Below are 15,138 nucleotides of genomic sequence, written 5' to 3'. Positions count from 1 at the left end.
CAAACATTATTTTATTAATTCGTACTCTACTTTTTAGTCCCCGTAGGGGATGTGAACCTGCAATTATTTGTTCGCTTGGACTATATATACTGTGATACTTCAGTATCGCTGCCTATAGTAAAATTACTGATCTTCTATGAAGCCTAGCCACAGGCTGGGCTTCAAAAACTGCACCAAGATGGTGGCAACAGGAGCCTTCAGTAGCTGCCATGGCAACCTAATCTTCCATGAATTTTGTTGCAGATGATGGGGCAATAGATGCCGGAACGATTGCGCCATGCAATTGTGCTTTTTAAATTAGATGTACAGCAGTGTTTAAACACTTGTATAGCAGCAATTGATGTTAGCTCCAGTCGCTGCTGTTAGCAGCAAGTGCTGGCTGTACAACACAGCTGTATCTGCCCGGTAATTCCTATGTTGGGAATATCTTAAATAATATAGATATTAAAAGTTAAGTTTAATTATTAGAGACACTGATTCAGCCATCAGCATTTTCTATTAAATGTAATTTTAAACATATGTTACGTTCTATGCCATGCCCAAAAAATGTCCACTGATCCGAAATCAGCAGAAAACACTCCAAATTTAAAACTAAGTATGTTGATTTTAAACAAATATATGGCTGCATTAAAAGCCCGCAAAAACCCTATAAAAACTCAAACAGAAAGACACAGCATAAAAGTTGTCCGTGTGAAAATCGGACAGTACACTGACCAATGTAATTCAACGGGGCTGTTCTGAGCGTCCGTGTGATAAAGCAACAGCATGCTCTAATCTCTTCTGCATATAGGATGAGACTCGCCCCATCCAAGTCTGTGGGTGCACAAAAAAGAAAATCGGATCCCATACGAATCATCCATCTAGCATCTGATTCTTACAGACACATTGCCATTATTCACCTAGGAAACTGTATTTGATAATGTACATTTTAAACAGCTGATGCATAAATTTGAACACAGATGCAATACAGATGCCACGCAGATGTAAAATACGTACACAGATGGCACAAGGATGACAATACGGATGAAAATCATCTTAGTTTTCTGGATGAAAAAGGATGATTTTTCATACGCTTGTGTAAACTCAGCCTTACACTGTATGAAACGCCATGAATAAAAGGCACCAGCGTTTTTAAAATAAAGTAAACATTTTAGTTTGCATTTTATATTTTTATATGTAATTTTTTAATGTAGTAATAAGGTACTATAAAGAACCTTGTGGGAAAAATACCCCTAAAAAATGCCAAAACCACAACATGATGGGTATTTGTCTGGTTTTTTTTTTACATTTTGTATTTATTGCATCTTTAAGGCTTCATGCACATGTTCAGTATTTGGTCAGTATTTTTCCTCAGTATTTGCCAAAATCAGGAGTGGGTGATAAATGCAGAAGTGGTGACGTGTTTCTATTATACTTTTCCTCTGATTGTTTCACTCCCGATTTTGGCTTACACGTACTGAGGTAAAAATCTCCCCAAATACTCAACATGTGAATGTGACCTAAGAAAAAAAACATGATAACAAGCTAAAAAGGACATCAAAAACGTTGTGAAAATGCCACAAATTCCTATGTATGAATTTAGCCTAAAGCTATGCTCACAGAAAGATTTTTGAGGAGTTATATAAGAAAGATCCTCTCTAAAATCATAATTCAAAATGGTTTAAAAAATGGTTGGAAAATTCTTCTCATTCATTTCTACCTGAAATTGACTGTGCTGGTCAAATGAGGATTTTTTTTTAAAAAAAAATTCTCCTGAAAAGGTTGGAAAAACTATAGTTGTAAGAAAACAAAAAAGTGTATTTAATTAGTTTGAAACGATTTCTGTAGAAAACCCCCAAAATATTACCTGTCAAATCAAGAGGCTGAAAAACCTCTTCAAAACCTATTTGGGAAAAGAAAAGCTCCTCCAAAAAGAGAATTTCCTGTGGCAATTTCAGCTTGAAAAACTTAAGGTTTTTGAACACCTCAAAAATATGTGAATAAAATATGTGAACATAGCCTAAAGTGACAATAACACATTGTGTTTTGTGCATTTTTTGATGCAACTTTTGAAGCATAACTAAGGAAGGTTCCAAAAGGTGAGGAGTTGTAGAATATTTCCTATTGAGAAACTGTATCAAAAGAGCACAAGTGAAAGTAAATGCTGTTGATATTTAGGCACTTCAACAAAAAAGCAACACAGTAAAAATATATTCAATAGCCACTAGATGGCCCCAAAGATTAAATAATAAAAGATATCATTGCTGGGAAATGCTTGAAAGAGAAGTTGCAGGGAAGAGTTCATTGTCTACATCCGCGTGAGGTCAAGTTCATATAAGTATCAAAGTCCGTTTTCCTTCCAAAAAAATTAACGCTTTTACATCTATATGATCGTATGACGGTTTTTCATATCTATATTACATGCGTTTGTCCGTTTTCTATGTTCGGAAGACATCTGTATGTCCGTTCTGTACATGCGTATGGCATACAGTTTTTACATGAACAATTTAATAAATAATGTATACAAGTTTGATATCTTAATACTTGTAATAGATCTGTGAAAAACACATGGCATACAGATGGTAACCCGTATGTGATCCATTTATTGTGCACCATTGATTTATAATGGGCTAGTCAGAAACTAAATATGTATTAAAGTAGTGAATGCTGTGATTTTTCACACGTGGACTATCGGTCCGAGTATAAAAATGTACATGTGAACTATCACATAGTCTGGAGACATGGATCCATTTTTAAACTGATTTGTGTATGGCGCAATGAAACTAATGGATCCGTGAGCTGTCCGGGAAAAAACAGACACCACCAGGATGTGTCACTTGTCACATGAATGGGTGAATGTATCTTTTGGCTGTGTGTGTTTTTTATGTCCCTGTGACATCCATGTAGCGTAGGATGACAGTCAAAAAATTTTTGTGAACATTTTTAGGTCTCGCCCCCTGGGAATAATTCCCTTTGTTGTCATTGTAACATACACAAAATTTCTTTACACTGCAACTTTGTTTGGCTCAATTATCACAAAACTAACAATTATTTGTAATAAATGTCTTGAACAATTTTACAGTACTTTTACAGTTTCACTTTTTTTTAACAAAACTTGCTTTATTTGGTTCAGGATAGTCATGGAGATGCTTCTCCACACACTGGAGAATAAACTGTTTCTGGTTTTCTTGACTGCTCAGTGATGAATTGAATGTACTCATGAGTGCAATGGAGAGTTGGCGGCATCATTCACGATTTTCAATTCGGCGACTTTTGAGGATGCATCGACTTGCATTGATGTGCCACAGACAAGGATCTTGATGAAGAAAATCTTGGTTAATTTCCAGTGCAACAAACAGTTTTTTGTATTGGATGACATGAAGTGATAAAGCTTCTTGTGTGAGACAAGGTCTTCGGCAAGCTGCACGCGAGTTGAGCAGACATCGCTGCCTTCCTCCTGTAGAGCCAGTAACATCTCAACCTATTCTGCGGTTGGAACCTTACTTTTTGTCAAAAAAAGTCAGACAGACCATAATCTCACTGAAATATCATAAGTGTCTGTTAACAGTTTTTATTGCTGCCTCAGGAACAGGTGCGTTGATTCCATTGCATGCTTCAAATTCTTATAGTAATGTCAAGTCATTTCGTGGCGATGTGGCTGGGATCTGACAGAGGTACCAAGCCTTCAAGTAAAAGTGGACTGACAGTAAAAGTGCAAAATTGCCAGAGGTTTTTTAACTGTCAGGCTATGTGCCCACGATGCAGAAATGCTCCGGATTTTTTCCTGAGCGTTTCTGCATCTCCTTGGCAGAAAAAACGCATGCGGATTGTACAAGCGTTTTTCCTGCCAGGGACAAGCGGATGTGAAGCGTTCTTCACGTGCATTTCCGCATGCAGGTTGTCAAGCGTTTTCCAAGCAATTTTAGCATCACTTGGAAAGTGCTTGACAACTTGGTCACACTATATAAATCCATGCAACCGGCATGGATTTATATAGTGTGACCGAAAGAATGGTAAAAAATAAAAAATAAATATTATACTTACCTTCTGATGGCCCCTGGAGTCTTGATTCGATGCGTCTCGGCTTGCCGGCAGCTCGCGGTACACTGAAGGACCTGCCGTCACATGACTAAATTACGTCAGCGCAGGTCCTTGAGTCCACCACGATCTGCGGGCAAGCGAAGACAAGCACACCGGGGGCCATCAGAAGGTAAGTATCATATTTGTTTTTTATTTTATTCTTTTTTTTACAGGTTCTATGGTACCCGGGTCCGGAGGAGAGTCTCCTCTCCTCCAGACCCGGGTACCATCCGCACATTGAAATGCATGGATTCCGCATGTACAGACGCAGTGATGCGTAATCCATGCGTTCCAATGCAAGTCAATGGCGGCGAAAAAGCAGCGCTTCCGCAAAATAATTGGTAGTGCTGCGTTTTTTTCCGCAATGATAATCCGCAGCGGAAATTTCCACAGCATGTGCACAGTACATGCGGATTATCATTGAGGAACATGGCAGGCCTTCTATCAAGCATTTTTTAAGCGATTCTGCAGCGGAATTGCCGCTGCGGAAACGCTTAAAAAACGCATTGTGGGCACACAGCTTCAAAGTTAAACAAAATTGGTGACAAAACATGAAGATGTTCAGCATGTATATCACTTTGGCCATCCATCAGGTCCAATGGTAGGCGCCTGGAGTGTTGATGTGTATGTCTGGGTTTGCCGGAGACCAAGGAACAGGAGTGCCAGAGTTAACAATTCCTTGTAATCATCTCTTGGATGGCATTGTGCAAGCTGGTTGGTGCAGAATTCAGCTAGACACTCCTTAAGTGGACCTAGCTCAGTTGAAATTATGTAATCTTCCATTCCAGCCGAAAACTTGTTTTTTGATTTCAGGCAGCCGAAAATCTCTCGAACAACTTTATATTTGGACCTGTTGATTCCGGCCACAATTTATCAAACATGCTTGCAATAATTAGCTTGTGAATGTGGTGCTTACACAGCAAACTCAGTAGTTCTTTCTGCAGTTTCTGTTGCAAGAGGACGCACACACCAGCCTTTGTACGAGTGTTACTACTGGTAATGTCGAATGACAAACTTACCTTTAATCAAGAGCCGCCAATCCTGCAGAACCTCGAATACAGCCTTAGCATGTGCTGCTCATTTGCTGTTAGGTATCTCTGGGACCGACAACAACTTCTCAGTTCCTCCTCCTGACACTAGTACTGCCATTCACTCAGCAGTTTCATTGTGGGTCAGGCTTGCAAACCTTTTCCCATCCCAGTGTAGACAGTGGACCACTGCTATCGAAGGAAGCTTTGATGGCATGTACTGCAATCTCTCGATGCCAGCGATGAGCCCGTTTGATAGATTCTCTATTCAACGTGAGACTGTCTGGATCATGGCCAAGAGACTGAGAAGCAGCAGCAAGCAGGTAGGTCACTTTTCTATCATTGGTATTAGTTCTGTCTAGAGCTGTAGCAACTTCCAGAGTCACAATGTTGACAGGTCTGACCGACTTGCGTTTCTTGGGACTAAAACGCCCTTCGCTCTCATCAGCATTGTTGTCGGAAGCGCCATTGTCGCTGCAACTGCTACTACTACTGCAAAATGCAGCCGATGCTGTCGACTGCTGAACTCGCGCAATTTCCTTTTTCCTTAGTTTCTCTGCCTGTAATTCTCTCATAAATCTTCTTTCCTTGATCTTGGCCAGCTTTCTGTCTAATGGTCCCATGCTTCCAAGACGACCTTTTTTTCTTTGAGCAAACAAGAAGTCACAGTTTTCCTGAAGTTTTATAAGTTTCATGGCATAAGCGACATCAAACAAATCACCAAGTTTATTAACAAATTCCTTCTCCTTGGATTCTTGTGTTTTGGTTCGCCGTTTAGCATTCTTCTTCAGACTCTTCCATTGATCAAACAAACTCTTCACCTTACCGATCACGATCACCGATATTGTTGTCTTGTCGAAATTATTGCAGTGAATAATACTGAATGTTGTCTGTAATCTAGCAAGAATACTTTGAAACAGGAAAAATAAACTAATAATAATATTAAATATTCTTTACAAATTACAAATAAGCAAATTGGAGAGAGTTTCAAGGAGCGGTGGGGCCCTTATTGCTCCTCTATAGTAAAACTACTCATCCTATTTTAACGGCTATTAAGTGTTCAAGGGAGGACATTGAGCCACCTTTTAAACACAACTAATGTGTAACAATTATAGAAGATGAGACTTTTAATAAAACTAATTTTATACTTTTTCTATAGAACGCATTGTCACCCTAATGTGGCGTCCTTTTTATACATCAACATTTTGAAATGTGCAAGATAATAATAATCTTTTTTTTTTATTTATATAGCGCCAACATATTCCGCAGCGCTTACAATTCAGACAATTTACAGACACTATCGGCACTGTCTCCAATGGGGCTCACAATCTACATTCCCTATCAGTATATCTTTGGAGTGTGGGAGGAAACCGGAGAACCCGGAGGAAACCCACACAAACACGGGGAGAACATACAAACTCCTTGCAGATGCAAGGACCCCAGTGCTACAAGGCTGCAGTGCTAACCACTGAGCCACCATGCTGCCCAAGATCAAATACAGTTGCCTAGGTTAATAAATGCAATGTATCCGTAAAAATTGGATGTAATACAAATGATCTGTATGTAATCCGGTTTCTTTTTAGACTAGAATAGGCGAGTCTCATCTGATATAAGGAAGAGAATATTGCATGCCACGATTTTTTTCACACGATCCATGTTAAAAATACTGTCATCTGAACAGCCCAATTAAATAACATTGATCAGTGCGCTGTCTGATTTTTACTCAGACAGCACACGTCTGTATAATACGCTCGTCTGAATGAGCCCTATAAGTAATATTTTAAGTATTTAATTCAAAATCTTATTAAAATCAGCAGATTTAATATTTTAACACATTTTTGCCCTGTAATCAGAAAAAAAAATGTATAGTAGCATAAAAAAAGTAACAAAACCCAAAACTACAAAATTTTTACATGAATGGCATAAAAAATTAAAAACAATGTCAGAAATGGCAATTTTTTGTTTACACTGTATAGCCTCCACAAAAAAAACTGATGAAGAAGTAGTATGTACCCCCAAACTATATCAACTAAAATTATAGCTCAAATACAAAAAACAAGCTCTCACACAGCTCCATTGATGAAAAAATAAATATGTTACAGGTCTTCTACAGTTGCAGAGAAACCTCTTTTAAAAATAGTAAAACAAAAAAAATGTATAACCTTGGTAACTTCATTATAATATAATCATAATGTACAATAAAGTTAAAGGAGTTGTCCGGTCTAAGTCTATATGACTGAAAAAAATGTGAATCCTCACAATGTGCAGTGCATGCCCTGGGAGGATTCACCAGTCTCCAGTCACATAGATTGACTGCAGACTTGTCGTTTTAGACTGGACAACCCCTTTAAGATGACATTTATATCTCATAATGAATGCAAAAAACTTAAATAAGTTGTGAAAATTGCATTTTTTTTACATTCTTTCCCCAAAAATTATAAAATGTTTTCAAATAAATGATATGTACCCACCCTGTAAAAAAGAAAACAAGCACTCATATTTAAGGGGTTAAATTGTAGTAAGAAACGCAAAGTGCAAAAACTAAAACCAAACTGGTAGAACAATATAATACAATACCTGTCCAGTGTAGGCAAAGTCAAGAGCCTGTTTTAATCCAAGGCTGGTGACGCCATGTAAATTGACTTCATCCGCTTCACTTTCAACCATGCACAGACTGAACATTGCCTGTATATTAAACAGGATGGGTATTAGTTGATTGCAGAACCCGCAACACTAGACACACAACCAAGCTGTTCATTACTTTTTAGAGATTTGGACTTTATAATTGCACTGTTTAGGCAGGTCTATGACTTGACTTCACAATATAAATTGTAGACATTATTAACCCTTAAAAGAGGACTTTTCACCAAATATCATTATGTCTCACACAGGAGTAACCTGCCTGTCCTGGACTACTCCTGTGTCTAACATACCTGCTCTGATCTCACTGCAGAGACATTAGAATTGAAGCACAAGAGACAAAAGTGTGATTACTGAAACTGTTAACCTCTCAGCTCCAGACAAGCAATGTCAGGGGATGGGCAGTACAGCAGAGGCGACCATGCTATAAAAGGAGATCTGAAAGAAGGGTTTGTAATGTGACACAGTTAAACTCAGTTGCACTGCTTCTCCATCCCACTGACTCATATAGGAGGTTAGACCAGAAGATCAGAGCTGTATCATTGTATCATACCTTTCACACATTGAGAAGCCTGCTCTAAGCTAGGGTGGGGGCATGTTCTTTTCATCCTGAGTGTTGTTGACTGCTTAAATTCATTGTCAGTGATATACAGAAAGAAGTACACACCCTCAGTGAAAACTATCTGATAACACCCACTTGATTTTAACAAACCTTAAATCATTAGGTGACAAATACTTTGATTGCTAATATCTCTGCAAGCCACAGGTGAAAAAAAGGGTTTATTCAGCTCTACAGCCACTATTACAGTGAGTACGGAAAGTATTCAGACCCCTTTAAATTTTTCACTCTTTGTTTCATTGCAGCCATTTGGTAAATTCTAAAAAGTTCATTTTTTTCCTCATTAAAGTACACTCTGCACTCCATCTTGACTGAAAAAAACAGAAATGTAGAAATTTTTGCAAATTTATTAAAAAAGAAAAACTGAAATATCACATGGTCATAAGTATTCAGACCATTTGCTCAGACACTCATATTTAAGTAACATTCTGTCCATTTCCTTGTGATCCTCTTTGAGATGGTTCTACTCCTTCATTGGAGTCCAGCTGTGTTTAATTAAACTGATAGGACTTGATTTGGAAAGGCACACACCTGTCTATATAAGACCTCACAGCTCACAGTGCATGTCAGACCAAATGAGAATCATGAGCTCAAATGAACTGCCCAAGGAACTCAGAGACAGAGTTGTGGCAAGGCACAGATCTGGCCAAGGTTATAAAAGAATTTCTGCATTACTCAAGGTTCCTAAGAGCACAGTGGCCTCCATAATCCTTAAATGGAAGAAGTTTGGGACCACCAGAAGTCTTCCTAGACCTGGCCGTCCAGCCAAACTGAGCAATCGTGTGAGACAAGCCTTGGTGAGAGAGGTAAAGAAGAACCCCAAGATCACTGTGACTGAGCTCCAGAGATGCAGTAGGGAGATGGGAGAAAGTTCCACAAAGTCAACTATCACTGTAGCCCTCCACCAGTCAGGCCTTTATGGCAGAGTGGCCCGATGGAAGCCTCTCCTCAGTGCAAGACATATGAAAAACCGCATAGAGTTTGCTCAAAAACACATGAAGGACTCCCAGACTATGAGAAATAAGATTCTCTGGTCTGATGAGACGAAGATAGAACTTTTTGGTGATAATTCTAAGGGGTATGTGTGGAGAAAACCAGGCACTGCTCATCACCTACCCAATACAATCCCAACAGCGAAACATGGTGGTGGCAGTATCATGCTATGGGGGTGTTTTTCAGCTGTAGGGACAGGACTACTGGTTGCAATTGAAGGAGACATGAATGCGGCCAAGTACAGAGATATCCTGGATGAAAACCTCTTCCAGAGTGCTCTGGACATCAGACTTGGCTGGTTCACCTTCCAACAAGACAATGACCCTAAGCACACAGCTAAAATAACAAAGGAGTGGCTTCAGAACAACTCTGTGACCATTCTTGACTGGCCCAGCCAGAGCCCTGACCTAAATCCAATTGAGCATCTCTGGAGAGACCTGAAAATGGCTGTCCACCATTGTTTACCATCCAACCCGATGGAACTGGAGAGGATCTGCAAGGAAGAATGGCATAGGATCCCCAAATCCAGGTGTGAAAAATTTGTTGCACCATTCTCAAGAAGACTCATGGCTTTACTAGCTCAAAAGGGTGCTTCTATTCAATACTGAGCAAAGGTTCTGAATACTTATGACCATGTGATATTTCAGTTTTTCCTTTTTAATAAATTTGCAAATATGTCTACATTTCTGTTTTTTTTCAGTCAAGATGGGGTGCAAAGTTTACTTTATTGAGAAAAAAAATGAACTTTTTAGAATTTACCATATGGCTGCAATGAAACAAAGAGTGAAAACTTTCCGTACCCATTGTACATCATGTGTCCAGTTCAACATGAAAAATTTGTTGAAAGGTCCTTTCAGGACCCGGGCATTTTTCTTTTTGTCCTTTTGTTTTTTCCTTCTTTCCTTCGAAGTGCCGTAACTTTTTTTTCCAACAACATAGCCATATGATAGGTTTTTTTTGTGAGACAAGTTGTACTTTTCAACGACACCATTCATTTTGCCAAACAATGTAATATAGAAAAAAAATTTCAAGTAGTGTTAAATAGTGAAAAAAAAAGCATTTCTGTGATAACAATTACATGGTAATATAATTCTCCGGGCCATTATGATTATAGAAATACCAAACGTATAAGTTTTTTTTTATTTTATATTTTAGTGGTTAAAAATTATTCAGAACCTTGCAAAAAAAAAAAAAATTGTGTTACCATTTTCTCAGATGCATAACTTTTTATTTTCCACAAAAGAAGTGCATGAGGGCTTTATTTTACGTGCTTTATTGATATGATTTGGTGCAATGCGGTGACCCAAAAGCAGCAATTTTGGGATTTCAATTTGTTTTCCTTTTCAGGGCTTAAATACTTTTAAATTTTGATAGCGCAGACTTTTTTGGATACAACGATACCATTTGTTTTTTTACTTCGCTTTTATTTCATTTTTGAATGTGGAAAATAAGGGTGTCTTAGACTTTTTTTTATATATTTTTAAATTTTTCATTTTCGATATCTTTTTAAATAATGGTTTTAAAATTTTTACTCTAGTTTTTAGTCCCATTAGGGGCTTGAATCTGTGATCCTTAGATTTCTTTTACTATATGCTGCAATATCAAAATACTGTATAGCAGTATATATTGCACTAATGCATCTAATGTACTGTAATTGCAGTTCTCCTTCACAAAAAGATTAAGATCGCAGCAACAACGGGGCTCAGTAGACCCCCGGCTGCAAAGGTAATACATCGGCTCACTACGATTGCTACATGGGGGTCGCAGTCGCGCCATTTAAGTGTGGATAACAGAAGTGATCAGTGCTTGATCCAACCACTGCTGTTAGGGTATGTGCACACGATGCAGAAATGCTCAGGATTTTTTCCTGAGCGTTTCTGCATCTCTCTGGCAGGAAAAAACGCATGCGGATTGTACATGCGGTTTCCTGCCAGGGACATGCGGAAATGAAGCGGTCTTCACTTTCATTTCCGCATGCGGGTTGACAAGCGCTTCCCAAGCGATTTTAGCATCACTTGGAAAGTGCTTGTCAACTTTACACTATATAAATCCATGCAACCGGCATGGATTTATATAGTGTGTATGTCAAAAAATAAAAAATAAATCTATACTTTACCCTCCGATGGCCCCCGGTGTCCTGCTTCATCGGTCCCGGCTGCCGGCAGTGAAGACTTTAGGACCTTCCGACGTCAGCGTCACGTGACCCGTCACATGACTCTGACGTCAGCGAAGGTCCTTCATTCAACCGTGAAGTGCCCGGGAAGCCAGCAGGACGCAGCGCGGGCCGTCAGAAGGTGAGAATATATATATTTTTTATTTTATTCTTTTTTTTTTTAATGGTACCTGGGTCTGGATGAGAGTCCTCTCATCCACACCCGGGTACCATCCGCACATTAGACCGCATGAAAAGCGCATCAACATATACAGTGATGCGTAATCCATGCGGTCTAATGCAAGTCAATGGCAGCAAAAGAGCAGCGTTTCCGCAAAATTAATTGACACGCTGCGGATTTTTGACCGCAGCGTTTACGCTGCGGAAAAATCCGCATCATGGGCACAGCACATGCGGATTTCCATTGGGGAACATTGCTGCCCTTCTACCATGCGTTTTTCATGCGTTTCCGCGGCGTTTCCGCAACTGCAAAAACGCCGCGGAAACGCATGAAAAACGCATCGTGTGAACTCAGCCTCACAGGCAGATGCCGGCTATGTAAAAGAACCGGCATCTGCTGCATATGAAGCAGAGTCAGCTTCATATACCTCACAGTGGACTGTGACAAAAATGTAAGTCACAGTATATACAGTGAAGGAAATAGTTATTTGATCCCTTGCAGTTTTTGTAAGTTTGCCCACTGACAAAGACATGAACAGTCTATAATTTTAAGGGTAGGTTAATTTAAGCCCCGGAGCATTTTTCGTTTTTGCATTTTCGTTTTTGCTCCCCTTGTTCCCAGAGCCATAGCGTTTTTATTTTTTGGTCAATATGGCCATGTGAGGGCTTATTTTTTGCGGGACGAGTTGTACTTTTCAACGCCATTACTAGTTTTACCATATCCTGTACGGGAAAACGGGAAAAAAATTCCAAGTGCGGTAAAATTGCAAAAAAAGTGCAATACCACAGTTGTTTTTTATTTATTTTTTTAACCACGTTCACTGAATGCTAAAACTGACCTGCCCTTCTTATTCTACAGGTCATTACGAGTTCATAGACACCAAACATGTATAGGTTCTTTTATATTTAAGTGGTGAAAAAAAATTCCAAAATTTGTTAAAAAAAAATAAAAAATAGCGCCATTTTCTAAGACCCGTAGCGTCTCCATTTTTCGTGATCTGGGGCTGGTTGATGGCTTATTTTTTGTGCACCGGGCTGATGTTTTTATTGATAACATTTGGGGTAGATCCGATGTTTTGATCGACCGTTATTGCATTTTATTGCAATTTTGCGGCGACCAAAAAACGTAATTCTGGCGTTTAGAATTTTTTTCTCGTTACGCCGTTTACCGATCGGATTAATTATTTTTTTATATTGATAGATCGGGCGATTCTGAACGCGACGATACCAAATATGTGTATGTAGGGTTTTTTTTATATATATTTTATTTTGAATGGGGCGAAAGGGGGGTGATTTAAACTTTTATATTTTTTTATTTTTTTTTACATTTTTAAAAACTTTTTTTTTTTACTTTTTGCATGCGTCAATAGTCTCCATAGGAGACTAGAAGCCGCAGCTGTCCGATCGCCTCTGCTACATACAGGGGACGAGCAGGTCCCCTGCATGCAGCAGAAATGGTCCTGTGCTATGAGCGCCGACCACTAGGTGGCGCTTATAGCGACAAGATCATGACAACCACAGGCGTCTGCTGCAGACCCTGGGTTGTCATGCCCACCCATCGGTGACCCGCGATCACGTGACGGGGTCGCCGGTGGGCGGGGCTTATGACGCGCTACCCGGAAGCGCGCGTTAAATGCCGCTGTCGGAGATTGACAGCGGCATTCAACATGTCAACAGCCGCGGGTGGATCGCGATTCCACCCGGGGCTGTTGCGGGCACATGTCAGCTGTAATAATCAGCTGACATGTGCTCGGGTCAGTGAGGGCTCAGCGCCGGAGCCCTCACTGAACGGGCAGTACGCAAATATGCGTACTAATACGGCACCGGTAGTTAAGGGGTTAATTTTAACATTGAGAGATAGAATATCCAAAAAAAAAAAAAAAACAGCAAGGGATCAAATAATTTTCCTTCACTGTATATACACTATATACAAACGGTTGCAAATTGCTATGGACCAGCTGAAGGAAAACGGCAGCTTTCCTATGATAAGGATAAAGATTCCAAGACTGGGTAGTTGAATAACCATGTACTAAACCTTCTTCTAGAATTGTATTGGCAATGTGGATTCTAAATGTGGTGATAAATCCTTCACTATATCTACTTTTTCTATATGTCCATTTTTTGTTCTACTAAAAGACTTGATATTGTTTATTTGTCATATTAATATCAGGATTATATAGTAGAGTTGGTACGAAACAATTTGCATTACACGGTTCATTGGCCACCACAGTAATCAGTAGCCACTGGAATGGAGTCCTTAGAACCTTCTCTTACCTGACAGCATCCGGGGCTCTTCTTTTAATTAGTCAGTCAGGCATGACATCACATGTGCATTATGCCACAAGGATGATGTCACACTAGGCTAATCAAAAGGCGAGCCAAAGATGCCATGAGGTAAAAGGTGGTTTTCACAGTTCCCATCCATGAATAACTGACATAACCAATGGACCGAGTCATGTGAATCAATTCACACCAACTCTACTATACAGTAATTTTCAATATAACTATACCAGTCTCATTAGGCCTAAGAAATCTAAGTAATAATGTATGCATTTTGCATTGCTAAATATGGTAACAGATATCGTTTACAGTAAAAGACATATAGAGCTCAGCGTAAATGAGTTGACTCCCCTTTGAAAAGTAAGATTTTAATCAATATCTCACTGAAAACAAGAACAATTTTCAAAATTTGGACGAAACAGAGTTTCATACATTTTTTTTAACCCATAACATGAAAGTAAGGTTAATTTTGTATAACGTTCATTACAAAATCTTCAAATTTACTCAAATTAGTTGATGCAAAAATATACCTCACAACAAAAACAACTACATCTAGCTTTTTGTATGACCTCCATGATTTTTAATGACAGCACCAAGTCTTCAAGGTATGAAAAGAACAAGTTGGTAATATATTGCAACATCTATATTTATACATTCTTCAAGAACGACCTCATTTAGAGCCTGGATGCTGAATGGAGAATGATGCTCAACTTGACTCTTCAGAATTCCCTATAGTTGTTCATTTGAGTTCAGATCAGGAGACATTCTTGGCCACTGAGGGTTTTGGATCATAGTCATATTGGAAAAGTGCACATCTACCAAGCGCACGGAGAGATGGTAGCACCTTCTCTTTACATATTCATGATACCATCAATGATATATAGCTCCCCAGCACCAACAGCACTCATGCATCACCACATAAAGACTGACTGAAAGGAAAAGCTTTGCTGATCTTCTAATGTAAAGAAATTATTTTCTTTCTTAGGCATTGTAACATTTCTCTTCCATGTGGTGCCATTGTTGACATCATGAAATGGGAAGGGGTTTTCTTTGTTAAGTAACGCAATTTTATAGTCAACAGTCTGCTTGACACTCGTTTAATGAATAATTAGACTTACCTGTTTTTGAATTGTTATTAATTTGTTATTAATTACAACTTTGTAGTCTAAACTTTAATTTTGTTCCTA

At 39.0% G+C, this 15,138-nt stretch overlaps 1 protein-coding gene across 5 annotated transcripts in view; it reads right to left on the bottom strand.

The window, feature by feature from the left end:
• Window positions 1-15,138, bottom strand: part of KLHL32 (kelch like family member 32) — a 308,567-nt gene that overhangs the window by 171,770 nt on the left and 121,659 nt on the right. For all 5 annotated transcript variants that reach the window (XR_012318437.1, XM_073675737.1, XM_073675741.1 and 2 more), the window contains one exon: window positions 7,665-7,772. Coding sequence is in view for 4 of the 5 variants with exons in the window: in XM_073675737.1 (XP_073531838.1) it covers window positions 7,665-7,772 (108 nt within the window). In the remaining variant the exon portion in view is untranslated. The remainder of the gene's footprint in view (window positions 1-7,664; window positions 7,773-15,138) is intronic.

The sequence above is a fragment of the Phyllobates terribilis genome, unplaced genomic scaffold (genome assembly GCF_046119375.1).
Source record: "Phyllobates terribilis strain yellow unplaced genomic scaffold, ASM4611937v1 Scaffold_3__8_contigs__length_932513732, whole genome shotgun sequence".
Classification (NCBI taxonomy): Eukaryota; Metazoa; Chordata; class Amphibia; order Anura; family Dendrobatidae; genus Phyllobates; species Phyllobates terribilis.
The sequence above is the reverse complement of the archived record's forward strand: the minus strand, read 5'-3'. Positions and strand labels throughout refer to the sequence as shown.